This window comes from Gopherus evgoodei, chromosome 12, assembly GCF_007399415.2.
Source record: "Gopherus evgoodei ecotype Sinaloan lineage chromosome 12, rGopEvg1_v1.p, whole genome shotgun sequence".
Classification (NCBI taxonomy): domain Eukaryota; kingdom Metazoa; phylum Chordata; order Testudines; family Testudinidae; genus Gopherus; species Gopherus evgoodei.
This window is the reverse complement of record NC_044333.1, coordinates 5,538,113-5,565,118: the sequence shown is the minus strand read 5'-3', so window position 1 is coordinate 5,565,118 and position 27,006 is coordinate 5,538,113. Positions and strand designations below refer to the sequence as shown.

Genomic DNA, 27,006 nt, shown 5'->3' with positions numbered 1-27,006 from the left:
AATCTTCCCCAGTGCTGCCACGTGCTAGGCTCCGCTAGCCCCTTGCTGCTGCCTGCCACGCACCGGCCCCTGCCTGGGCCTCAGCTCAGCCCTGCTCCAGCCAGGCCCCTCCTGGCGCCCTGCGGGGTCGCCCCTCTGCCGGGCCAGGCTGGTTTGAGCTGCGTGAGTGTGGGCAGTTCTCTGGGCCTGCCCCTTGTGCTAGCCCACGCCCTGTGGCAGGCTGGGCGTCCAGCGGGCAGAGCTGCGCTGCAGCTCAAGGCTGCCCCAGGAGGCTGTAACAGCTGGTCATACCCATGTGGGGAAGAGAGTTAGAAAAAACACACACTCTCTCCCCTACACACCCTGATCCCTGGCAGCTCCCTCAGATGCTGTCCCCTGCGTGACAGCCTGAGATGGACGCTGGCTGGGACACAAGACTATCCCTGGTTCGACAGAATCAGCCATGTGGCTGGCCAGCGGGGCCTGGGCCCAGCTCCAGCGTCATACCCCTAACTGACCCCCACTGCTACCCTACAGCTCCCTCTGCACAGGGTCCTGGGGCACAGAGCCGTTGTCCTCCCTGGCATTGGGCAGCCTTAGATGGTGCTCAGGTGGGCGGGGGGCTCTTGGGCGGGGGTCCTGCCTGGGTAGTGGGAGCCTTTGCATTCCCCGGTGCTGTGAGGAGGGGCATGTGTCTGAAGCAGGAAGGGATGGGATGTGGTGCTAGGCTTTCCTGCTGTTCTTGGGCATCTCGCCTGCCGTCCCCTCCTTCCCACAGGACAGCTTGGAGGCACAGCAAGACTCACTCCTGTGGATTTTCACACCAGGGCGAGTCAGGGCTCTGCTTCCCTTATAAATCCCAAGGGAAGGTTTCCCCCCCATGGCCTACTCTGCCCCAGCAGAGGAGTGTATTGGGGGCACAGAACTGCCCAGGCCAGTCAGGTGTTCGCCATTGCAGACTGAGCCTTTCCATCCCCGGGGCTCGGCCTGAGGCACCAGAGCATGTGGACAGAAAGGAGACCCTTATTGCTGAGCGGTCCCCGCCCTCCCCCAGCACCCAAGACACCCTGTCCCCGCTCTGCAGCACCGTGGCTCCTTGGAGAGCAGGTGTCAGTCCTGCTGGCTAAGGAATTGTTGGGAAAGGTGGACAGGGGGCTGGGTTGTGCTTGACTCACTTGACACTTGCTTCCCATAATGTCCGTCAGCAGCCAGCAGTGCTGCGGGTTGCATTATCCTACAGGCAGGGTGCCCTGTCCAGGAGAGCGCTGTCAGAGCCTTTGCTAAGGGGCAGTGGGGATGGAGGGGGCTGAAGGGCCTCGGAGAGCCCCACATTAGTCTTCTGCCATCCTTGATATGAAAAGCCAGAAAATAAAGGTTCCTGAATCATGCTTAGCAAAGGGTGGGTCCTTCTTCAAAGGACAAGCCCCTCATCCCGGGCCGCCATCTGTCCCTGTGCACCCCCGGGGGCTGCAGTCTCCTGAGTCACCTACCTATCTGCCCTGCCAATCCACTGCCGGCTGCCAGCGGGAGGTGCTGCATCTTGGCCCCAGAAGAGTGAATCCTGGTGCATGTGGCAGGGAGAGGGGGCGCCTGAGACAACCTCTCCTCCCTCCACTGCTGCCTGGCTGGCAAAGCACTGAAGGCCCTACATAAATAGTGACTTTATTGACGGTCTCTGCAGCAGCCTGGTGGGTTTAAAATCAAAATGAAGATGACGGAGATTCCAGCAGTTCTCGCTTGTGTTTGCATCGCACTTTGGAGACGCGGCCTGCTGAAAGGGCGCTAAACGCTTACTCTAGCTGGAGCACTAGCCGGGGCTAGAGTTGACGGTGCTTGAGTGTTTCCATGCAAACGGTCACTGGTCAACTAGACACTGGCCAGGCCTGGGCTCTGCCCGAGGGGGAGTGTTTCCGGGAAGTCTGATTTCCGAGAGCGAGGAGAGGGATCCAAGACACCTTGCCGGGCCAATCGAAGGGAAGGGAGCGTTTCCTGACCAGCTTCAGCCCCAGATGGGACGCTGGAGTGTGGCTGGGGAATAGCCCTCCCTGAGGCTGCTGCCAGCTGGTTTGATTGTGTAGGAGGACTGGAAAATTGCCGTTGGTGACTGTGCTGTGGCTGTGCTGTGCTGTGCACGGCCTCTACACTCTTAGTAACAGCCCCTCAGGCCCTGGAAGCAGGAGGCTGCTGCATGAATGCCACCGTCTGGAGTGCACTGGCCACTTCCCAGGGAGGAGGCAAGCTGGAAGGGATGCCCTGTTTGGCTTTGCATTGCTAGATGGGAGAGTTTAAACCTCACAGATGCCACGTGGCCAGAGAATTGCTGGGCCGAGATTGCACTCGGCCTGCCAGAACACGGAGGCGCCTTTGCCGCTACCACCCAGCGAGAAGGCAGGGCCGGGCGGGGCAGTGGCTGAACCGGAGCAGGTGCCTCCTGTGTGTTTGCGTTGTTCTGATACAGTCTTTAACGCTGTTACTGCAGCTTGTGAGTTGTGTGTGAATTCTGGCCCTGAGCCTCTGCAGCACTTGCTGAAGCACCTGAGGCATCCCATTGACTTTGTCAGGCCCTGAAAGCCTCTAGGGCAGCACGGGTTCAAGTGGGTGGTGTCGGATTGGAGCTTGGGGCTAGTCGCCATGTTAAAGCGCTGCCAGTGTATTGTGTAGTCGCGGCAGAGCGCTGGGAGACAGCTCTAAAAAATCCATCTGCATGAGGGGTGCAGCTCCCAGCGCCGGGGCACTGTCTACACTGGCGCTTTGCAGCGCTGTAACTTGCTGTGCTCAGGGAGGTGTTTTTTCACACCCCTGAGCGAGAAAGTGGCAGCGCTGTAATGTGTCAGTGTTGACAAGCCCTTAAAGTTGGAACAGGACACCAAGCGTTAGTCTTTCCCCTTTTAGCCCAAGATGTTAGTCAATATTCAGGTCCTTGCTGGTGGTTTTTGTTAAGAGGAGACATTGATGATGAAGTCAGGTGTTTCTGTGATGCAATCCTGTTTATTGACAAAGAAGATGGAAAGTCCTGTTTGACTTCTGCTGTGTTCAGTGCTAAGAGCATGACCCTGTGAGAAAGCCGATACAGAGACCTCTTTGGGCAGTGTGCTTGCTGGAAAGAGGCCACCCAAATCCAGCAGGCACAGGTGCCAGTCTGTCTGTCCCATCCCCCTCACCTCTCCACAAGTGGTTGGGCCTTCTTTAGGCTCAAGAACGAGGTTCAGGAAGAAACGAGCCCTGGACCCTGGCCTCTCTCCTCCTGCAGTGCAGGCTGAGGCACACTGGAGAGGCAGCATGCGGCGGCTGCTGCTGTCTGGGCCGTACCTGGTTTGGGGATAAGCCGAGGATGTCCACCTCTAGGGCTGTCAGTAGGGCACATGCCACCACATGAACGTCATCCGCTCCAAATGCACACAACTTTCCTAGGCCTGCAGTACCAGCCCCAGCTGCCTCCTGCACCTTCCCACGCTGCCCTGCAGCCAAGCCCTGCTCAGACTCCACCACCTCCCTAATCTTCCCCTCCAATCTCCTCAGCAGACAAGCAGCAGGGGAGGAGGCCCCCATCCCATGAGGACATGACCTTGGCACAGAGATTTATTAGGTCACTCAGCTGCTGTTTTTACCTCATGGAGGAGGAACAAAACACTCGTTTATCTCCAAACCCATCACAGAGCACAGCTCTAAAAATAGCCTCAAATAAACACACCCTAGATCATTCAGACTGCCCACCGAGAATGGGAAGGCTCAGGGGCCAGCCGGATGATACCGCTTGTCAGATCTAGCACCTTGTCCTGGGCTGGCTCCTGCTAGCACCGCATTCCCTACTCAGCACTCCCAGCCCCATGCATTCAACACTCAGAGGTTGGCTATAAAGTCAGGAGGGTTTAAAAATGTGAACATTTGAGATTCTTTTAATTCATCATCTGGCTTTTCAAGTCACATTTTCACACAACCATGAGGGCTAGCAACTCATTTAAAAAAGAAAAAAAAAGAGATTCTCACATAATCACCTGACTCCAGAAGCTGGGGCTTTGTGACATGTGCCAAATCTCACAAGACTAGCAATAAAAGTCAGCAACACTTCCTTTAGCTCTAGCGTTGCTAGTGTAGACTAGCCCTAAGTCCTTAATTAAGGCCAAGTCTACACTGCAGACTTCTGCCAGAAGAGCTGTGGTGGTTGGGGTGCGAAGAGGTCTGAGTCCTGATCAGCAAAAGCCCAGAGTGTAAATGGAGCTAGATGTGAAAGTTGCCCTTTTCTGGGGATAGCTTGTTTTGCTCGGAGTTGTACTATACCAATACGTAGCGCAGTTTTGTCACTGTAGTTGCATTCGCAGCAGGAGTGCTTTGTCAGCCCCACGTACCAGCACTCGCCCGCCGTGGGCACACTCCTAGCTATGGGTGACACACACACATTTGGAATGTCTCGAGTAGCATTTCCAGTTGTACTACTTCTCTCAAGTTAACCCGGGACCAGAAACTCTATCTGGACACCCTGTCTGAGACCCGTGAAAGCAGTTGGGTCTCTGGGGTGCGGTGTACGTGGGTTTAAAAACATACTTGTCCCAGCTGGGCTCCCAGTCACTGCTGGCACTCGGCTGGGAGCTGCTGCTGTGCTAGAGGCAGTGCTGCCCAGTGGCTGGATGAACAGACTGGGAGTCGGGCACCTGGGTTCTGTGCCTGACTCTGGACCATGTGGTGCCATTCTTTGCTGTAATTAATGGGGGTTCAGCTTAACAGCTAGGGACCTCCCTCTGCCCCTCAATCACCAGCTCCCTATGACAACCTGGCAGGTCACTGGGCCTGCCTGTGCCCATCTACAAACTAGACTTACCCGCCTTTCGAAGGCCCTTTGAGTGGTTCTCATGAAAGATTTTATTGTTGCTACGAAATCCCCATGAAGTAGATCCTGGGCCCCTGCCCGCAAGGCGCACAGGTGCTGCTCCAGCAGAGGGTTTCTGCATGCGTCCCCCCTTCTGGGCCAGATTCTCGGCTGTGTCCGGTGGGGAGTGGCTTACTTATCTTTCCTCTACATGTAGGGGGAGGATGTGGTGTCGATCTAGCTGCCATGGCTTCACACCACCCCCAAACCTCCTCCTTTTCAGGTATCTAAAACGGTGTCGTCAGGAGGAGGGAGAAAACTTGTTGACCTTAGCCTCCAATGATAGAACAAGAAGCAATGGGCTTAAACTGTAGCAAGGGAGATTTAGGTTGAACATTAGGAAAAAGTTCCTAACTGTCAGGGTAGTTAAACACTGGAATAAATTGCCTAGGGAAGTTGTGGAATCTCCATCTCTGGAGATATTTAAGAGTAGGTTAGATAAATGTCTATTAGGGATGGTCTAGACAGTGTTTGGTCCTGCCATGAGGGCAGGGGACTGGACTCGATGACCTCTCGAGGTCCCTTCCAGTCCTAAAGTCTATGAGTCTGAGACACAGATAATCCTGGCTGCCCTTTCAGGGCGTCGTCTCGGCTGGGGTGGGAGGGGGTGTGCCTGTCCCTGTTTCCCAGAGCTCAGGATGTGGAGGCTGCAGCCGGGCCGGGTTGTAGGCAGCGGGCAGCGCTTGGCACCCTGACTCTCTCTCTAAGTCTTCTCTGGCCTCTTGCAGGGTGTGATTCCGGGTTTGGAAAGCAGGCTGCGCACCACTTGGATTCCATGGGCTTTAAGGTGTTCGCGAGCGTGCTGGACCTGGAGAGCGCTGGTGCCCAGGAGCTCCGGCAGCGCTGCTCGCCAAGCCTCACGCTGCTGCAGATGGACCTGACCAAGCCGGAAGATATCCGGAAAGCCCAGCAGCTCGTCCAGCCCCAGACGGCGAGCACAGGTAGGAGCCTTGGCTTCCGGGCACACCCATCCGTATCAGAACGCCGGGGGCAGCCCGTCGCGAGCAACCCCACTCGGTGACCTCAGGCTGTGGAGCAGGACCCCAAACCGGCCCCTTCTGGTTACGTTGCTCAGGCTGCACCCACGGCCTCCCACCACGATCCACTCGGGAGTCTGGTGGTGGTTTCTCCCCCTCCTTCCTGGCAGTGGCTATGCCCCCAACTCAGCTCTTCCCTCGCCCTTGGGAGGTGCATGGAAACGATCTATGGCTGGCTCTGAACCTCTGTCCCCTCCTGACCTGGGGAGCACTCTCTGGTGGGAGGGGATCACTCAGAGATCATGCTGGGTCCCCTCCCTGCCTCAGGGTAGAACTGAGCTCCCTAAGTATCCCCGATGGGCATGGGCTTTCCAGGCATTCGAACAGTGGGCCACCTCAGGCCATACTGGTCCTGTGCCTACATCCTGCTGGTGCTCACTTTCTCCGGGCCCCTCCCCGCAGGGCTCTGGGGTTTGGTGAACAACGCGGGCTTCGACGACACCATCGCTGACGCCGAGCTCTCCCCGCTCTGCAAATTCCGCACCTGCATGGACGTGAACTTCTTCGGCACACTTGAGCTCACCAAGGCACTGCTGCCCCTGCTCCGCTCCGCCCGGGGCAGGATTGTGACCGTCAGCAGCCCGGCAGGTAAAGACTCGGCCCTCACCCGGTGGGGAAGAAGTGGGGCTGAGTGGGGACCGGGCCATAGTGTCTCATAAGAACGGCCATACTGGGTCAGCCCAATGGTCCAGCTAGCCCTGTACCCTCTCTTCCAACAGTGGCCAAAGCCAGGTGCTTCCGAGGGAATGAGCAGAACAGGCAATTGGCGAATGATCCACCCCTGTCGTCCACGCCCAGCTTCTGGCAGACAGAGGTTTCACAGGAGCTGTAGTTTGGTTGCCTGATGTCTAGAGCTTAAATTCTCATAGAGTATTTCCCAAAGCCGCCCCTTCCTCCCCCCACACACACCCAGCCAACATGCTATGAAAACTCCATCGGGCTTGGAAATATTGACCGGAGCTCTGCTCTGGACAGCCCCGGCTGAATTTCAACTCTGCCCATGTCCCTGTTCTCTATGGGCCAGGCTCCCCAGCCAGACTTCGTCTGCCCTAAAGCACAGCAGCCGTTTGACTAACGATCCACCATCCCACCTACAAGAGAGGATGGTGTGTTATGGGAGATGTAGTCTGACCCAGGGAGCCTGGCTTATAAAGAACAGGAGCACGAGTTGCCCGCACTGCAACTCCCATGAGGCACTGAGGCAGCACGTTGGAATTTGAAATATTTTGGATTTGGATTTTTTTTCTCCCAAAAGTTAACGTGTGCCATGTGTGTCCTCCAGTTCACACCCAGGGACCTGCTATCAGCCTACAGGCCAAAAGCAGGAGTTATCCCATATAATAGCCCTGAACCAAACCAAACATGCACCGTTCTCCTAAGTGCCTGGAAGGCAGATTTGATGGTGAGCTTTTCTCTAGGGTCCCAGTATCTTTCATACTGGCCTCAGCTAGTAGCTAAATCCCCAGTAATGTACGTTTGATTTGGCAGCTGTGGCCTAGGGCTGTCAACTTTCTAATCCAGGGGTAGGCAACCTATGGCACGGGTGCTGAAGGCAGCACGCGAGCTGATTTTCAATGGCACTCACACTGCCCGGGTCCTGGCCACCGGTCTGGAGGGCTCTGCATTTTAATTTAATTTTAAATGAAACTTCTTAAACATTTTAAAAACCTTATTTACTTTACATACAACAATAGTTTAGTTACATATTATAGGCTTATGCACAGAGACCTTCTAAAAATGTTGAAATGTATGACTGGCACACGAAACCTGAAATTAGAATGAACAAATGAAGACTCGGCACAGCACTTCTGAAAGGTTGCTGACCCCTGTTCTAATCGCACAAAACCGAACACCCTAGCCCCGCCCCTTCCCTGAGGCCACGCCCCCTGCTCACTACATTCCCCCTCCCTCAGTGACTCACTCTCCTCCACACTCACTCACTTTTGCTGGGGTGCAGAGGGGGTGAGGGCTCTAATTGGGGGTGCAGCTGAGGGGTTTGGGGTGCAGGAGGGGGTTCCAGGCTGGGGCGAGGGGAGAAGGGGTTCAGGGTGGTGGAGGGGGCTCTGGGCTAGGACAGGGGAGTTGGGGTGCAGGTGAAGGCTCTGGCTAGGGGCACAGGCTCTAGGGTGGGGTCAGGGAGGAGTGGTTTGGGGTGCAGGAGGGGGCTCTGGGCTAGGGCAGGGGGGTGGAGTGAGGGCTCTAGCTGGGGGTGCTGGCTCTGGGGTGGGGTCGGGGATGAGGGGTTTGGGGTGTAGGAGGGGGCTCTGGGTTGGCGGGGGCTGAGGCAGGGCTTACCTCGGATGGGTCCTGGTCAGTGGTGCAGTGAGGGGCCTAAGACAGGCTTCCTGTCTGTCCTGACTCTGTGCTATGTCCCGGAAGCAGCCAGCAGGTCTGGCCCCTAGGCGGAGGTACAGCAGGTGGCTCTGCATGCTCCCTTATCTGCAGGCACCACCCCTGCAGCTCCCATTGGCCCCGTTCTGCCCCCTCCTAGGAGCCAGGCATGCTGGCTGCTTCTGGGCACAGCGCGGAGTCAGGACAGGGTGGGACTAGCCTGCCTAACCCTGCAACACTGCCGACCGGACTGTTAAGGGCCTGGTCGGTGGTGCTGAACAGAGCCACCGGGGTCCCTTTTCAGCTGGGTGTTTCAGTTGAAAACCGGATACCTGGTCACCCTACTGTGGCTGCAGCATCTGAGCATGCCAAGCAGCAAACCCAGCGAAGAGTCCAGCAAGCGGGCTAGCTGCCTCCTTCATGCCCAGAAAACTGCTGAATGTTTTTATTTTTGCTGGGCAGCTGCTCCCTCTTCCCCGGCTGCCATTGTGAAGTTTGCATCTTGTTCTGAAGGCAGAGCTCCAAGCGCTGGGGTGGGTCCCTCCCCCAGGAGGCAGGTCGGTAGTCTTGTGCTACTTGCCAAGAACTTCCCACCCCTGCTCCCACGCGTCTCCCCCTGGAGGCGGGCGGGTCCATCCTCTCTGGGGAGTGGAACTGTTCCGGGAGCTCGCTGCCTTGGGCGAGTGGCGTGGCTTTCGGTAACTTGCTCCAAAGCCATGGAGGTCTCTAGGGAGGAGAAGTGATATCATGACGCTCGCCTGTTGTTCTAGACAGAAGCCAGTGGGGGCTGCGGTGCCAGGGCTGAGGTGCTCTCAGCTGGAGGCAGAGTGAGGACTCAAACTCGGTCTCGGCCGTGACAGTCCTGAGTTTCATCTCGTGTGTCTCTTGGAGAGGACGTGCCTAGCTGGGCTGGGTGGAAGTGCTGGACCACACAGGACTGGGCCTCAGGGGTTCTGATACTGTTGTGCTGTCTTGCAAATAGTTGTGTCCGCGGAGCAACGGCCCGTGTGTTTTCTTCTCCCCAAGGCGACATGCCATACCCTTGTTTAGCAGCGTACGGGGCCTCGAAAGCTGCCCTCACCCTCCTCATGGACACGTTCCGAAGCGAGCTGGAGCCCTGGGGGGTCAAAGTGAGCGTGATCCTACCCGGCTACTTCAAAACTGGTAAGTAAGCGCCCCTTGCCTGCCAGCCAGGCTGTGCTGGGGGGGGATACGTGCTGCATTGGGCAGGTTTGTCACAAGGGCCTGTGTCTTGGGGAACACCACACACTCGGTGGGAGTGACGCCCGGCTCCAGAATGCCCCCCTCATGGCCACAGTAAGAACAGCGGGAGCGGCTGGGTGCTGAGCTGTGTGGAAAATCTGGCTCTGGGTGCGATGCTGAGCCTCTCTACAAGTCTGGCCTTAGCTGTCCCTTGGCTGCACTGCATTCAACCCTCACTCTTTTCTGGTCCTGTGCTAACGTCCCTCCGGCCCCGGTCACGGCAGTTGCTCTGCTCTGAACTATCTGCAATACCCTCTTCCCGTTGAAGTGCCCAGAACCGAACCCACGTTCCAGGCCTGTTCGCACCCCAGGGTTAGAGAGGAGCATTTCTCTGATGTGAGGGGAGACCTTCCAGCTGGTCGCTCCCCAGAGCTGTGCAGAAGGGGGCTTCATTGACACGTGTTCCGACCAAAACTGCACGAGGCTTTTTCTGCTCCACTTCCGGGGAATGCAACAGGGACAGATTTTGCTATTCAAACCCCAGCCAGTCCTAGCATGGGGGGCAGGTCGCTTGTGGTCAGCAGGGGAGACAGGACTTTAATATCATGGAACTAACTTAGCCAGGGAAGGATCCACTGGCTGTGTGGTGTCCCTCTGGGCCAGAGATCTTGTCCTTGCTCTGTTTTGATGGGGCACTCAGCAGCCTGCTGGCTTCTGGATGAGGTGGTGCTTTTGGTCTGCCACATCCTGTCTAATTTACTCTCCCTGAGTCTCAGCAGTTCTGCTTCCCAGGGTGTATCTAGGCTTGGGATTATTCCTCCAGCTATTTAACAATCTTTTTGCGGGTTGACTCTCTCACTTTACCTGCTGCCCGTGTGTCTCGTCCCCCTGGGGCCTGCTGTGGGGTTTCACTGGCCTCTCTGATGTTAGCAACTCCTGCCAATGTGGTGTTATCATCGGCACATGTTGTCCATGTGCTGCTTGCCTCGCCCTGTCATTATGATGCTGTTACTTAACAGTTATTGTACAAGAGCAGCGGTGGGCAAGGAGTTTCACGGAAAAAACTGAAATCCCGGGATCCGCAACTTGCAGCTAGATCAGAGACAGCAAGTGCAATGAGACACGGCCCTGGGGGAATGGCAGCAGGCGGTAGGGCTGCACCCGGGATGCCATTAGTTACTTTGAAAAAGCCTTGCACTGCATTGCCCAAAGGAGGAGGGTGGGCTTTTCCGCACATGGAGCTGTTCTGGAGTAGCGGTTCTACTGTAAATTCACACCCCAGCTTAGTCTGGAATAAGGGTCCTGTGTAGACGAACCCTTCCGTGACAACAGAGGTCCAGCGCCATGAGGTGCGGGGGGCACTGAGGTAGTGGAGACTCCAGGACTGAGGATGAGGGCTGACGGCAGCTCAGAAGTGAGCCCTACGGCAGCTGTGTGACCCCCTTTTGGGTCAGGACCCCCATGGTTACAACACTGTGAAATTTCAGGTATAGATAGTGACACCCTGACACTGATTAATTTTAAATTCCTATGACCATGAAGTTGACCAAACTGGACCGTGACTTTGGTAGGGCCCTACCAAGCGGGGACGGGTCACCAACGTGTGTCCAGAGGGTACGTCTACACAGCCAAAAAACCCTGGCAGCGAGTCTCAGCCAGGGCTGACTGCCTTGGGCTTGCAGGACTCATGCTCCAGGGCTGAACAAAGCCCTGGGGCTGGACAGCCCCTCCTCACCCCGGGCGCTGATCCACTCCCTGCGTTTCAGCCCCAGCAGCTACACTGCTGGTTTTAGCCCTGTAGTGTGAGCCCTGCAAGCCAGAAGCAATCGACCCAGGCTCTGAGCCGCACGCCTGCAGGGTATTTTTGCTGTGTAGATGGCCCCTGAGAACCGGAGGCCATTCCCGAGCAGGGGGGATGTTCGCGCTGCTGACAGACTGTGGCTCACTAGGCAGCCTGGCCCTTAGAAGGGATTGTGTGATGAGAACCACTGCCTGACACACACACACACCCCAGTCCTGCCATAAGCGCAGGCCAGCGGGGCCGGTTCTCGCCCCCACGGCTGGGAGGAGGGCTGGCTCCCTAGGTTTGGCAGCCACGGATGCCCTGGCTGGAGGAGGGAGGTGCTGCACTCTCTGTGTGCCCCCGGGCCAGGGCAGCCGGAACACTAGGGCTTAAGGCTGTTTTGGTTCATTCTAGGTACGAGTTGCGACCATGCCTACTGGCATGAGAAGAAGGAGCAGCTCCTGGCCAGCCTGCCCGCTGACCTGCTGCAGGCCTACGGGGAGGACTACATCCATGAGATCAACAAGCAGTTTGTGAAATTCATGAAGACTGCAAATGAGGATTTGAGTTCAGTGGTGAACAGCATCACCGACGCCCTCATCTCCGCCAGTCCAGCGGCACGCTATTACCCGGGGGCCGGCATGTGGCTCATTTACTTCATCCACCACTATCTGCCCTCTGTCATCAGAGACCTCTTCCTTAAAACTTTCTTCATTAACCAAAAACTGCCCCGGGCCCTGCAGCCCAAGCACCAGAATGGCCTCAAGCACGACTGACCCTCGCCCGCAGGCTGGGGCAGGAGAGCGCCTGGAGCTATTAGGGGCAGGGTGGAGGGAGTCTTCTCACTTTATAGTCCTAGGCACAAACCTAGGTAAAACCGAGAGCGCGTGTGTATGGCACGACCCAGCCGCCACGGTGTTTTTGGGGGCCAGGCAGGGATAATCAGCACACTCAGAAACCAGATTGCTTTCTCTGAATCAAACGGCTGCAGATCTATTTCCTACTGTGTAAGAATCAAAGTGTGCTAGAGACCTTGGTTTGCATTATTCTTCTAACTGCGGGTGTGTCTCATGACAAGGCCGCTGGCGCTACGCGGAATAACAGCTGGGTCATCAGCCCCTCACCATGGCTTGTACCTCAGTGATTTTTCTCAGCTAAGTGAATTTTTCTTTGCTGCTGCTGGGATGTGTGTGTTAATCTCTCCGCTGGCTCTTGACTGGCTCAAGAGCAGTGGTTTTTTTCTTGTCAATGGATCAAACCCGTGTCTGCCTCTCGGCGCAGCTTTTCACACTCCAGCCCAGGAGCCGGCGCTCCTGGACGTCACCCGGGACTGTGGTGGCCGAGTCTCGAGCAGATGCTCTACAGATCTTTTCACAGGATGAATTATGTGATTGTCACTTTTTAAATAAACTGGTTATTTGTATTTCAGCTAAATCCTTGAGGCCTCAATCTCTCTGGGTGGGAGGCGGTGGGGCCTCCCAGGAGAAGGCCATGCCCAGAGGTGTTGGAAACAGTCATTAAATCCATCCCCCAGCCAATGCAGGATTGGGCCCTACCAGACTTGGCAGGGGGAGGAAAGTCTTTGGGTGATGGCAGCCCTGCAGGGGTGCAGCTGTTTTCTGGACTGTTGTGTGTGTCGGGTTCTTTGTGGGGGTGTTAGTGTGTGGCTGGCGCTGTGATTGTTGTGTTGATGTTCTGGGGTTTGGCACATCCAGCCGTATGTTGGTCTGGCGGCCAGGGCAGTGATTGTGGGGGGTAGGGGCAGTATGCAGGGGTGGTTGTGGTTAGGTTTGTGGGTGCTGTGGGATGCGTTGCAGCAGGGGCAGGCAGGCGAGTGCCCATTTAGCCAGGGAGATGGAACAGTTGGCTCTGCCAAGCCATCTCCAGGACACTTGCACATGGCATTGGCATGTGATGGCACATGTGCCCAAGTGCTATTGGGGGTGTGAGATGGGCTTTGTGGGATGCACAGGCCCCCCACTGACAGGATAGGGAGCTTGTGAGGTGGGTGGCAGGCTGCAGCCTGAGCACAGCTGGGACAACCCAGCCCCTCTCCCTGAGACACGGGGTGATGGGTTCAGCCCCGCTGCGGTACACACTGCAGTGGCAGGGAGGAGAAACTCCTGTTTCAGCACCTGTTCCCATCCCAGGTCCACCCTCCAGCACCTCCTGCTGCACAGCTCACCTCCTCCTGTGGGGTGAGGTCAAGCAAACTCAGTAACAGGCACCGTCAGCCCCCCACGGTCCTGGGACCTTTGCTGTCCTCGCTGCCCCTAGTCCTAGGGCAACTGCAGGCTGCCCCCCACCCATGGCAGCAGTTCCCATTCCGCCCAGTGGCACGGCTCATGCAGGGACTGGCGCTGGCTGGGCTAGGAGCTCTGGGACAACTCCAGGGCCCCAGCTCCCTTCCATCCTCTGACTGGGGCAGGGCACAGCCCCAGAGCTGCCTGGGGAAAGCAGAATGGCTCTGGGCCAGGCTGATCACTCTGGAGAGCAGAACTGGTTCCCATGCCCAGCTCTGCCCTCCTGTTGCTTACAGCCAAGGCCATAGGGCAGAGCCTTGTTTGTCCCTCTCCCCAGGCCCAGCCCCTCATTTATACGCCCCACACAGTCTGTGAGGAAGGGCTTGATTTGGCTAAGCCGTGATGCACCAGAGTACTAGAGCCACCGTGCCAGGCTGGTACCCCCACATACCCTCCGCCTCATGCCCCTGCTCTGTGCAAGTCACTCACTACAGCTGGGCTCTTTGGGACAGGGCTTACAGGCAGTGCAGCTAAGCCGGCATACAGGGCCTGCAACAGGGGCAGCTGCCTGGGCTCCAACCCTACCTGCAGTATGTGTGAATATAGAGTGAGGGGGCTGGCTGGGCACAGGACCACCCCGGTGCCTGGGTCTAGGCCTGCAGCCCCAACAAAGGGTCCATCTCTCACACTGAACTGTGAGCCCGGTGGGCTGAGCTTAGGAGCAGGGGCTGGTCTAGGACATTCAGTGCATGTTACTTGCTGGAGCGACATCCCAGGGGGCATGAGGACATGCTTTGCCCAGAACAGCCGCAGGGCCACCCCCATGGCTGTGGGGCTTTACACTCAGCTTGGCCACCTGTCTCCTCTCCCTGCTACACAAGGGGCCCTCATGCCTTTGTTCCTGCAGCTGGGCTGGGAGCACTCAGGTTTTGCCTCCTGTTACCCAGGGCCAGGCCCCAGGGCAAATGCTTCCAAGCCTGAAGCAAACATGTCCCCGTCCTGAGCTGTGCACACCCAGCACAGCCTGCTCTTTGGGGCGGGGGGCAGAGTGGCACAGGTGGTGGAGGTACTGCCATGAGTGACATGCTGCTCTCGTGACAGGGGCTCAGGCATGACCCCAAGGCAAACGCCAGGGAGCTGCTGCCCCATGTGTGCGGGTGCCCCCACAGTGGTCTCTGACAGCCCGTCCACCTCTGACAGGCCCTGCTCTCCCTGGGCCACATCCCCTGATTCTCCCCCTCTCAGGCCAGGGCACCAGCCTTTGACATCCTGTGTGCCAGTCGCCATTACGCAGCAGGGTCGGCACTGGCAGCTCACCCCTTCGGCAGTGGTGACCTGGGTTCATACAGCGCCTCACCCCAAAGCCCTGTGGGAAATAAGGCAAAGCATGAGAGAAAAGGGTTCTCCCAGGCTAAGCAGGCTGTAGGCTTGCCTGGCCAAGTGCCAGCTGCACCAGTAAACTTAAGAATGGCCTGGGGTCTTCAGCCCACCCACCCACACACACCCCCAAGCGGGCACCTCTGTGTCATTCTAGGCTTCATGAGCAGCCTCCTGCTGCATTGGCTCTGCTCATTCTCCACCCTGGCCCAACAGCTAGGCAGATGGACCATCTTCCCAGCTAATGCCTCAGGCCTGGTCTCAGCTCCTGAGTGGCTTGCCAGCCAGCGTTTCACCCGGCTCCACTGTTACCTTCCTACTTGCTGCCTACAGTGCCGATGTTAAACCAAAGCCAGACTGACACACTGCCCATTCCGCTAACCCAGTTTGGCCATGCGGTACCGAGTCCAGTAAGCAGATCCTAGAGGCCCATCGCTCCATGGCCTTCACCCAGCGCTCCAGTACCCTGCATGCAGGAGGATGGCAGGGTGCCAGCCAGGGCACAAACCAACCATGAGGCAGCTGCCCTAGTGCCAGGCTGTGCCATTCTGCATCTGCCAACTAGCTAGCAGCCTCCTGCTGCAGTGCATAAAACAGTCCCTGGCCTGCCAAACACGGCCAGAGCTCTGGAAGGCAGGGCTATGTGACCCTGTGTGCACAGAGCGCTCAGCCCTGTCACGGCCACCAGCGATCATTCGCGCCTCAGCTCTGACCTGTAGCACACAGGCAGGCCCTGTTATCATTTCACCCTGGCTGGAGCCCACCTCGGAACTTGCATTTGACTAAAGTGTAACTTGTTAGGCTAAAGCATCTTCCACAAAGGCGGCCGGCTGCAACGTGAAGGCTTCCAGGCACTGGTTCTCCATCTGCCATTCTTTGCTAGTGTTAAAGTGCCCATTTGGCCCCAGCCTTTTCACATGAACGTCCATCACTCTTTCTTTTACGGAGCGGCACCTACTGAGGGCCGCAAGGCTCTATGTTTGAGGCATTTTATTCCGCCCGCAACTCATGGGGGTGGCTCTTTTTTGCATCCTCTCCAATTTTGACACCAGTGAGGCAGCCCAGCCTGTGACAAGGGACTAGGTGTGGGAAACTGCACAGGGACTGCTGATAGACCAAGGGCTGCTGCAGGATTCCTGCAGTGGGACAGGCTGGTGACAGAGAATGGGAATGGCTGGGGCCCAGGAGGAACATGTTTGAGAGTTAGGCCTGGGGGCAAGTCACTGAGCTATGAAATGGGGATAATCCTGCCTGCAGCCCCAGCTGTCATCTGTCCAGGCAGCATCAGCCCCTGCAGGTGCCATAGGGTAACAGCAGCAGCTGTTTGCTACCTACCCTTGGATGACTCCAAACACGAACTCAGACTCCGGGGAAGCTGGAGGCTTCAACCAAGCTCACCCCAGCCTGGGCCCATCCCCCACGATCCCTGGACCCACAGCCAGGACTGCTTGGACCACCCCCCACCTGCAGCCACAGCTCTTTCGTCAGAGAAAGCAGCTGCCAGGACTGGGTCCTGGGGAGGCACTCACCCAGCCAGCCAGCATGAGTGTGGGAGGAGGCTGCTGTCCCATACACACAGGCCTGCACCGCAGCAGGAGAGCTGGCCCAGGCAACAGGTACGCTGGGAACAGCACTGCCCATGCCCAAGGATTGCCAGGGGCTGGGAGCTGACACGCTGCAGGCTCTGAGCTCTGGCCTTGCCCTGGCCATCCCAGCACAGGGCCCTCCATCTCACTACCGCAGATGGGAAGGGCTCGTGGAGCTGCAGGCGAGAAACCAGTCCAGGTAGCATGGTGCTTTAGGCAGATATTTATTGTCATGGGGGAGGGGAGCCAGGACAGCAAACCACTCTGCAGAGTGACAGAGGAGCCAGGCTGCTCTTACACGTCTGTCTCCTACACATGCACATGGGAGCAGCACAAAGCTGAGGATATACAGCCATCAAGTGCCAGCTTGGAGCAAGCCAGCAGAGCAGCTGGGCCACGCCCTGGCCAGGAACCACAACCACCCCCAGCCTGCTGAGCACCCTGCTTTGGGGCCAGTGCAATTCCAGCAAGTCATCTGCGGGGGGCTGTACGCCAAGGAACCTGACCCCAGGGAGCAGCAGAGCAGAGACTGCAAAGAAGGGTGCAGTTCTGCATGGGCCAAGGGGGCTCTGAGCAGAGAGCAAGTGTGTGTGGGTGGTAGCTAAGGGCACCAGAAGTCACCCTTTCCCTCCCTCCATGCGAAGAGCAGCAGTGACCCAAAGGCAGCAGCAGGGAAGGTAGGAGACACTCCAAGCCCATGCTCTTCAGGTCTCCCACTCCCCCAATCTCAGCTTCCATTAACGGGCTGCAAAACCCATGTCGCTGAAGGCAGGCGCGCTCTTCAAGCCAGCCCACCTGCACAGGGCGATTACAGGCTGAGGCAGCTACCTGCACTGCCCGCCAACACCCCAGTGATGGTGACAGACGCCCAGCATGGGTGGGATGGGGTTTGGTAGCTTCCCAGAAAACCCTGGCATAGAAAGAGCAACAGATCACTTCAATAGCCGTCTGGATCCCTTTGAATGACCATCTTACCACCTTGGCAAACAGAGCCGCCAGCCAAGCCCCTACCCCCAGAGCCTGGGAATGAGCCTGCAGTGGTTATGGGGACACGTGCACCTAACCATGGATTGGGGGGTGTGGTGGCTGCTCACTGCACACAGGGACATGTCACTGCAGTTTGTACAGAAAGCAGGGGACTGCTCCCACGATACAGGCAGCCGGCCTGGCAGGACAGCCAGCTCAGAGCCCCTAGGAATGGGCAAAGGCCAGTGGCTCCCAGAAGAAAAGTGGCAGCTGGTGGGGACCCGGGGGGAGCCGTGGGGCTTGGACAGGCTGGCTAGCACCTGCACTCAGCAGTAGGCACGTACTGCCCCCACAGCTACTGCAAGGCCAGCCTCACTTGCTACCTGTTCCAGGTTGAGAGCAGGTTAGCAAGAATCTTTCTGGGGCAAAGGCATTTGCTGGCTAGGTCCCCCCTTCAGTGACTGGCCTGCCTCAGCACCAGCAGGGCCATGCGGGGCAAGTGCTGCCTGGTGACAGGGGGAAGGACGCAGCCACTGTGTGCTGCTCAGAGCCCTGCAATAGCCAGCAGGAACCTCTGCTTCCACCTCAGCTCTTGGGAGGAGGGCGGCTCGGCTTTCTGCCCTCGCAGGAGTCAGACACAGGATGATGCAGGAATTACACAGCAGCATCTGCTACACTACGGGAGGCAAGAGACACACTCACATGAAGCTTCTGGGGGACAATACTTCCTGAAGCAAGACTGCTCGAATCTCAGCCTTGGTACAGGGGACATTTAAACTCAGGCAACACATCTAATGAGTCGCTCGAGAGCAAGGAGTTAATGGCTGAGAGATGCCAGTTCCCTCAGAGATCAGCACTGGCTCGCTCACAGCTGATCAGTGCACACAGCTGATCAGTACAGTGACACAGGTACAACTATAATACATGGACTGGAGCCCCCTGCTCCATAGCTGCAAGGGCCCCGCGCCTGTCCCAGGCCCCGCTGGCCCCTCACAGCACACAACTCACACAAACAGCAGCAGCACTGGAACAACAGACGGCGTTTCCATCCGAGCCTGTTCCAGAGAGGAGCCGTGCCCAGAGCGAGGACTAGTGATCATTGGGAATGTACTGGGGGGGAAGGGCAGTTCCACGGGGCTCCACCCGGCAGCAGGAGGGCCGAGGGCAGTTAGAAGATGGGGATGTAGTTGTCGATCTTGGCGCGGTGCCGCTGGGCGATGCACTCGGCAATCCACACAATGTTGCGACACTCCTGCTCCTTCAGCTTGACGAAGGCGTAGAAAACCCCGAAGTGGAACTGGTTGAGGAAAGCCAGCTTGTTCAGCTTTACCTTTGAGAGCAAAGAGCACAGGTCACTGCCTGCAGCACTGCCCCTCCCAGCAGCAGGCCACCCCCCTCAGAGACCCCCATTCCCAGCCCCACAGCAAAGCAGCCCAGTGGTCCAGAGAACGGAGCTCCTGGGATGAATGGCCTCAGCCAGAGTGGAGCTCCTGTTGCAACCAGCAGTGCAGGCTCCGTGCCTGTGCAGAGTCCTTAGGAGAAGCCTATCCTCGAGCACCAGCTGCCAGGGCAGGAGGGTGGCGTGCAGGAGAACAGGGACATACCCACCAGGTTTGGGTTGCCACTGTCTTGCCGGGGAAGCCCCAAGAGCCCTTTGCAAGCATCACTGCTGCTCCCTAGGCTCTACGGTGAATCGCCTGGCAGGGAGCTAGGGACTGGGAAGAAAAGCAGGGGCAGGTGGCAGGGCACAGGATGTCTGAGCCAGTCGCCCCCCCACACCGTGTGACTGACTCTGCTGCCAGACATCCCTTTGCAGATGCTCTGGAGACTTCCGCTGAGCACTGCAGCAGCTCCTATGGCTCAGCACAGAGGGTCCTTCCCTCACCTCATGCTCAAAAAAACGGTCCTCAAGGGTTTTGTCTCCAGGGTTGCTGCCGGCTCCTTCGAACAGCAGTTTGTATTCCTACGGCAAGAGGAAGGGGTCAAGGAACACATCAAAGCAAGAACCTGGCACAGCATCAGCATCGTCCCTCCCAGTCCTGCTCTAGCAGCATGCTCCCTGCAGAGTGCTTATACATCACCCAGTGTGTGTGTGTGTGGTGTGTGGGTGTGTGCATGGGGATGCACACGCGTGCCCTCTTTCCCACCCTGCAGAGAGGTAAGTGCCAGCTCCAGACAGAAACCCTTCATCCCGGGCAATTTCTCACACCAGCTTGCACCACAGATGGCAAGAAATAAGGGTCAGAAGTGAAGCAGACTCTTGTCCCTCCGCCAGGCTGGCAGCAGCAGGGCATTGGGCTGGCTCCCGGAGGAAGGCCAGGATTCTCTGCAGCAAGCACTGATGATTTACCACCCACTTACATTATTTGGAAATAGGGCACTTACTCTGGAGTGAGTGCGTCCACACAGTCTTGCACTGAAACTACAGGTGTCAGTGACAGCAGATTTGGGGCCTGGTTTGCGTGTAAACAAGTGCAAATATGAAACTGATTTCATTGCTCTGGTTCCAACAGGAACTAACTCAGGACCATTCTCTGGCCTGTGTTATGCAGGAGGTCACATTAGCTGAACCCTGTAGTCCCTTCTGGCCTTGGGGTCTATGAATAAACCAGGGTTACTCTGTGGGCACTCGCTGGTTTAAACCTGGCTCCGGAAACGCTACAGGTACAGATCAGGGCACCTTCGTTAAACCAGTGCAGTGTGTGTTGAGAGAAGCTACAGATTCCTGCCATGAGGTGCATCTCCCCCCCAGTCTCCATCCTCAGGCTCCCAACAGATTTCGTGCCATTTGAACAGGTCCCCGGCAGGTTTCCAGGCACTCGCCATACAGCATTCTAACGCTAGGGCCCAGTCATAAGGCAGGGGCGTCCCTTCAGCCACCACCTCCACGAGTGGCCCCCTGTTGCTCCGTGAACCCAGCCTGGATGGAGACATGGGGACTCAGAACTGGGTCTCAATGCCCCTGTGCAGCAGATGACTCAGGCTCTTCAGCAGAGGAAAGAGTAAATTGCACCTTGTATCCCACCTGCAACCAGCACAGCACCGAGTGATGCTGGAGGGAGCCCGGTCCAGCCCTCTCTCAGAGAAAGGAAGCATTGCTGAGCCCCTGCCAGACAAATCCTGAAATGCACCAGGATATCCGCCCCCACTCCCCTTCTCCGTGCATGTTGTGCCATAAAATCACTGAACGATGCGTGGAAAGCAGTCGGCTCCTGGGACCCCCCGAGGGTACTTACAGGGTAGTAGTCAGCTACTGTTTTGACTTGCTCGTAGTCATCTGCTCTGGCTAGCTGGGCCAGGCCCTCAGGGTAGAGCTTCCCGCAGTGCGGGAACAGCTTAGCTCGGTCCTCTTTGGAGAGCTCCGTGCCAAACGAGTTAATGGTGATGATGAAGGCTCTCCTGTCTGCTTCAAACTAGGAGAAAGACAAGCGGCATTAGGCAGTGCAGTGCCCGTCCCCCTGGGGTAAAGCACAAACTCTCAGCTGGGAGTCGACAAATGCAGGGCTCAAGCTGCAGGCCGATGAATGGAGCAAGGCCAGGCCAGTGATAAAGAGCAAGTCCAGCTTCGTTAGGGCACTGGAGAGGGCACAAACCAGTCACAGTTCTGCCACCGTCGGCAGGGCCAGGCTACACAGCCTGTGGCACAAGCCTGGTACATGTGACCAGAGCCCCCCAGCCAGCTGCTGTTTGTGGGGCACAATGCCAGGTGGCAGAGGGAGTCACCGTTCCTGCTGAGCCTGGGCACTCAGGAACTGGGAGCGATGGCCTGAAAACCTGGGGACCACATCTCGACTAATCGGTTTGGTCTCTGTGCTAGCAAATACACTGCTTGTCCCACCTACTGCACTCGGGTGCTCGCGTGCTGCACGCAGTCACTGCCCCAGGGTCGATTTTCTAAAGCCAGGCACAGATTTGGGCAGCCCGCCTGCAGAATCACTGTTCAGATGCTGGCTTCTAGGCACTATGCACAGGAATCATAGGGAACAAGGCTGAACTGGTGGAGACAGCCTTGCACTCCATTGCCAGGAGTTCGCAACAGAGACAAGGTGTGTGAAAGCTCTAGCCACAGGTGGTGTGATAAATGGAGGCCAGCCAGTTAGCTATAAAGTCCCTCTTGGTGGCTGCTCTCTGCTTGCTTTACCTGTAAAGTCCCCTAAGTAAAGAAAAGGGAGCAGGCACCTAACCAGAAGAACCAATGGGAAGGCTAGAACTTTTTTAAATGAGGAAAAAACTCTCTCTTTATATCTGTTGCTGTTCTCCAGGAAACAGCGGAATAAGGAATGGTTATGCTATGAGAAGCGTTAAGCCAGGTATGATCCTAGAGCATCAGCTCATACCTAGAATGACGTATTTGGAACCCCCGGATGTGTAAGTAGATCAGAAATGTTTAGAAAGACGCAATTAGGTTTATTTCTGTTTATTTCTATTGGCTGTTGGACTCCTCTGTGCTAACCCCAGACGCTTTTGTTTGCTTTTAACCTTTAAGCTGAACCCAAAGGAAGCTATTTTGGGTGCTTAATTTTTGAAACTGCTCTTTTAAAGTCTAGGAAAAGCCTAACTTCCAGATGTATTTTCTTAAATTTTATTAAAAACCAAAAAGAAGTCCCTTTTTTTTGTTTTTTTCAGAACAGGATTGAATTTTTGGTGTCCTAAGAAGTTTGTGCATTGTTTAAATAGCTGGGGGCAACAGCTAATATTGTGTGTGCGCGCGCATGTGCGCACGCGTGTACCTACACACCCACAGGAAGGAATTCCCAAATGCGCCTTCCTGGGTTCCAAGGGGTTTGCATTTGGGTGGTGGCGGCATCTACACAGCCAAGGTCAGAGAAAAGCTGCAACCTTGGGAGTTTAATACAAGCCTGGAGTGGCCAGTATTAATTTAGAATCCCTGCAGACCCCCACCTTCTGCACTTGAAGTGCCAGAGTGGGGAATCAGCCTTGACAAGAGCTTTCCACCAGTCCCTTTGGCTGAGGGGCAGAGTGCGCCCAAGGACAGGTATGCGCCTGGCCACTTAAGCAGAGACCCGTGGAAGGAATACTCATGGGCTTGGCTACCAGGAATGGGGAGAGCCACATCCCACCCTCTGCCCTTCTGGCGGCTTCATAACTTGCTCTGTCCCCAGGCTCCTCTCCAAGTCAAAATGCACCATCTCCCAGGCCTTTTGCATTTCTGGCAGAGGGCAAAGTGGGAAGGTGTTTGTGGAGCCTGCTGCGATGACATCACCCGCTTCCCAGTGCAAGCAACAGCTTCTCCTGGCCCCCCAACCAAGCAAGCCAGCCACATGCGCGGAGGTGCAAAGGAATTTTAGAAACCAACGTCTCTGCGGTCGATCGGCAGCTCTGAGCTGCTCTGGTTGGAGAGCGCTGAGCAGTGCACAGTGTGATTACTGTTACATTATACCGCGCAGAATGTGCGGTGGTGTCCCGTCTGCAGCCTACCTCCAGGATTGGACACATGGCGTCTGCAGTTGTGCCTCCCAGGATGTTGCAGAACTTGTAGAAGGATTCCAAGTATGCCTGAGGAGAAAGCCAAGCAGATGAGAGGACGAGTGACACTTATCTACAGCCCACATGATCCTCAAGCATTTCTGAATGTGTCCAAAGACCTCAAGACATGAGCCCAGTAAGACCTCTGCATCATGGCATGCATCTGGTACATCCCCATAAAGCTCCACCCACTCCAATCACCATGCTTCCATGGAAGCAGAGGGAGGCCAAAGAGGAGAAAGGCTGCAGGTGGATTTCAGAAGTAGGTAGCAGCCTGGCACTCACTGTGAATACATTTACGGCTCCTCTAATTGGTCCTTTCTTATCTTCCAGTCTATGAACCAAACAAATAGGCAGTGAGGCAGGGTATGCTGGAGTTCCTCGGGTGGGGTGACTCACTCTGGTCTAGCCAGTAACAGGCTGCCTGAATTTGTGCTAACACACTTCATGGTTCACAGCGTAGCACTTCCTGCCGAAGGCCCTGTGCCTACCACCTTACCTCCCATGGGGCAGGTTGTCTGATAAGGTACAAGAGATGCAAAGCTACTGTGACATTGCACTCTGATTTTATGAAAATATGCTAATGTAACTGGAATATGCTTCATGCAAAAGGTCTCTTGTAAGGTATCATTACAAAGCTTATAATCTACTGAGTGTGCTCATCCTATTTGTATAAATGTACCACTCTTGTATCTGAAACTAGAAATATGAAATATAACTCAGTCTATTGTAATTATGCAAAGTGCAGGCCGCTAATGGTGGCTGGAATCTTGGTGACTCCCATTAACCAAAGCAATTGACTGCAGATGGCTCTGTTTTACCTGTAAGTCTTCCTGTAGACATGCGTGCTGGCAAGTGGGCAATGAAGTCTTACAGTGACATGTGATCATGTCACCTGAACTGGAATCCATCTTTAACCTGGTGCTTTCCCGTCAAGAAAGGGGGAGTAGGAACCCAGCGGGACAAAGGATTCCCGCCTTATGCAAAAGATATATAAAGGGGTGGAACAGAACGAAGAGGAATCCCCTAGCTACCACCTGAGCTGGAACAAGGGCTGTACCAGGGGAAAGGATTGTGCCCGGACTAGGAAGGCATCCAGTCTGTGAAAGAAACGTATTGAAACATCTCTCAGAGTGAGATGTTATCTGTATTCAATTGTATTACTGTATTAGGCTTAAATTTGCCCTTTTTATTTTGCTTCATTTCACTTGGTAATTCACTTTGTTCTGTCTGTTACTACTTAAAACCACTTAAATCCTACTATGTTTAATAAACATCACCTTTTACTATTAACCCAGAGTCAGTATTAATACCTGGGGGGGGGGCGCCAAACAGCTGTGCATCTCTCTCTATCAGTGTTATAGAGGGAAAACAATTTATGAGTTTACCCTGTATAAGCTTTATACAGGGCAAAATGGATTTATTTGGGTTTAGACCCCATTGGGTGTTGGGCATTTAAGTGTTAAAAGCCAAGAACACTTCTGTAAGCTGCTTTCTGTCAAGCCTACAGCTGTCAGGGGGCGTGATTCAGACCCTGGGTCTGTGTTGGAGCAGACGGGCATGCCTGGCTCAGCAAGAGAGAGGGTGCTGGGGTCCCAAGCTGGCAGGGAAAGCAGGAGCAGAGGTAGTCTTGGCACACCAGGTGGCAGCTCCCAGGGTGGGGGTTCTGTGATCCAACCCATCACAGCCACACTTACCCTAGGACTGCAACACCAACTACCTGCAGGACTAGTGATGTAAACTGCTGGACTGTCTCATTCAGCTTCACTGTGCTACACAGAGTCACTACTAAGAAGTCCCCACTGAGGGCCTGATGGCCACAGAAAAACCAAAGGACCCACAGTCTCATTGTTGTAGCTCAGAATCACTCCGGCCTGGTTTATGCGCAGACTGTAGACTCATTTGTTCTGTGAAGTGCCATCTAATGTTTGGGTTGCTAACAAAATGCAAGACACCCTCAACCCATCCTTTTTATCATGACAAGCTCTCTGCATCCCTCTTCCCCAGGGAGCAGTTGGGTGGGGGAGGGGATGTCATTGTGGAATGCCAGCTGGAGAGATTAAAGTGCCTCTGGGGTCAGACACATGCTGAGATACCAGGCTGTCGCTTCAGACTCCAATGAGAGACCAGAGAAGTGCCGTTAAAGTGAAACTCTTCCTAGGAAGATGCTGCATCACAGCAAGTCACCTCACTGCACATTCACATCTGGAACATGCCAGGAAACCTCAGTGGGGAGGGAGCAAGAAAGGTACACCAGCAGGAGGCAGTGGGGAGTGCTGCCCTGCACAACTGCCGCTCTGGGAAAAGGTGTTCCTCATTTCCAAAAGGGCTTTCAACCAAGAAATCAAGAATGTGACGTGTCCCAGGATGGGGTGCTCTCCCTTGGGCCCCAGGGTGACGGCATCTGCCCAAACACTCCTTGCCTTCAGCTCTGCCTTTCACCACTCTCAGGCCAGGACTGCCGCTGCAGCCCCAGACAGCTCTGTGAGAGATCTGACCAGCTCCCTGAGAGCACTTGCTCCCCGCGCCAAGTTCGACCTCAGCCTGGAAGCAAATCTGCGGAGAAAAGTTGAGGAAAATCCTTCCAGCTATTGAGTTACACAAGCCAGACGAGCATTTTAGAATTTTCTGCTAGCCAGTGAGCAGAGCTACTGGGGAACCCCCACACTCCGCACGCTAAGGGGCCCAGAGCAAGCAGCCAGCCCCTTGGGAGGGTTATTGACAAATACCATAGGGTCTAAAGGGGCTCCGGCCTGGTCATGCACTGCACATGTCACTAGAGACGGTCCCTGTGCTGAGGAGTATTGCTGGAGTATTGCCTCCAGCGACCAGAGATAAGAACACAGGCAATGTCTGCCAAATCAGCAGTGTCCTATAAAGGAATTAAATACAAATCAAACACCAGCTTAAAAAAATGCACCGTACAGGAGCTGGGAATTATTACTCAAAAACAAATCTAGAACAGTTTCTATACAAATGCAAGGAGTTTAAAAGCAGAAACTAGGAGCTGTAGAATGTTTGACAGTTGATAGAGGTCCTTTTGATCACAAACATCAGCCACTGTTTCAGAGAACTGAAGGGAGGCAAACATGCCCATATTTAAGCAGTTCATGGGTGACCTGCGGAATTATACCCCTATGTGCCTTTTGTACCCAACAGACTGAACTGATATTGTCACGGGGCGAGAGACAAAGTATTGTCACAGATCAAAAACTGCCTAGGAGACAGAAAGCAATGAGCAGGGTTGAACGGCGAACAGCAGGGCCTCAAGACACTGTCCTAGGTCCCATGTTGTTTGATGTATTTATTAAACATCTGGAAAGGGAGTGTGCAGCAAGGAACCTCAGAGAGGACTAAAACCCAGGAGAATGGGCAACACATAATGTTGCTATGAGCAGCTCAACAGAGACCTCTGCTCCACGTGCAGCTGTGGTCAGAAACGCAAATGCCGTTTGGATGCACAAGGCCCAGGATGGAGACCACCACAGAACATTCTAGCACCTTTATATCAACCACTGGATACTAGGCACAGTACTGGCCACCGCACCACACACAATCATAGAAGACTAGGGTTGGAAGAGACCTCAGGAGGTCATCTAGTCCCACCCCCGATCAAAGCAGGACCAACCTCAACTAAATCATCCCAGCCAGGGCTTTGTCAAGCCTGACCTTAAAAACCTCTAAGGATGGAGATTCCACCACCTCCCTAAGTAACCCATTCCAGTGCTTCACCACCCTCCTAGTGAAAAAGTTTTTCCTAATACCCTACCTAGACCTCCCCCACTGCAACTTGAGACTATTGTTCCTTGTTCTGTCATCTGCCACCACTGAGAACAGCCGAGCTCCATCCTCTTTGGAACCCCCCTTCAGGTAGTTGAAGGCTGCTATCAAATTCCCCCTCACTCTTCTCTTCTGCAGACTAAATAACCCCAGTTCCCTCAGCCTCTCCTCTTAAGTCATGTGTCCCAGCCCCCTAATCATTTTCATTCCCCTCCACAGGACTCTCTCCAATTTGTCCACATCCCTTCTGTGGTGTGGGGCCCAAAACTGGACACACTACTCCAGATGTGGCCACACCAATGCCAAACAGAGGGGAATGATCACGTCCCTCGATCTGCTGGCAATGCCCCTGCTAATACAGCCCAATATA

General features: G+C 55.5%; 2 protein-coding genes across 3 annotated transcripts in view; one reads left to right on the top strand and one right to left on the bottom strand.

Annotated features, from left to right (window-relative positions):
* The window catches only part of HSD11B2 (hydroxysteroid 11-beta dehydrogenase 2), a 63,381-nt gene extending 48,761 nt beyond the window's left edge, over nucleotides 1-14,620 (top strand). The window contains exons 2-6 of one of the 2 annotated variants that reach the window (XM_030582138.1): nucleotides 5,572-5,784; nucleotides 6,283-6,468; nucleotides 9,238-9,375; nucleotides 11,612-11,942; nucleotides 13,233-13,257. In XM_030582138.1, the coding sequence (XP_030437998.1) occupies nucleotides 5,572-5,784; nucleotides 6,283-6,468; nucleotides 9,238-9,375; nucleotides 11,612-11,942; nucleotides 13,233-13,257 (893 nt within the window). Of the gene's footprint in view, nucleotides 1-5,571; nucleotides 5,785-6,282; nucleotides 6,469-9,237; nucleotides 9,376-11,611 lie in introns of both variants that reach the window. The other variant, XM_030582137.1, reaches the window with a different exon arrangement.
* A 1,988-nt stretch (nucleotides 14,621-16,608) lies between these two features.
* ATP6V0D1 (ATPase H+ transporting V0 subunit d1) overlaps nucleotides 16,609-27,006 on the bottom strand; it is a 90,094-nt gene continuing 79,696 nt past the window's right edge. Inside the window, exons 5-8 of the mRNA XM_030581351.1 lie at nucleotides 22,809-22,886; nucleotides 20,606-20,782; nucleotides 19,255-19,332; nucleotides 16,609-18,699 (exon numbers count right to left, since the gene is read on the bottom strand). Of these exons, the coding sequence (XP_030437211.1) occupies nucleotides 18,538-18,699; nucleotides 19,255-19,332; nucleotides 20,606-20,782; nucleotides 22,809-22,886 (495 nt within the window). The 3' untranslated portion in view covers nucleotides 16,609-18,537. The remainder of the gene's footprint in view (nucleotides 18,700-19,254; nucleotides 19,333-20,605; nucleotides 20,783-22,808; nucleotides 22,887-27,006) is intronic.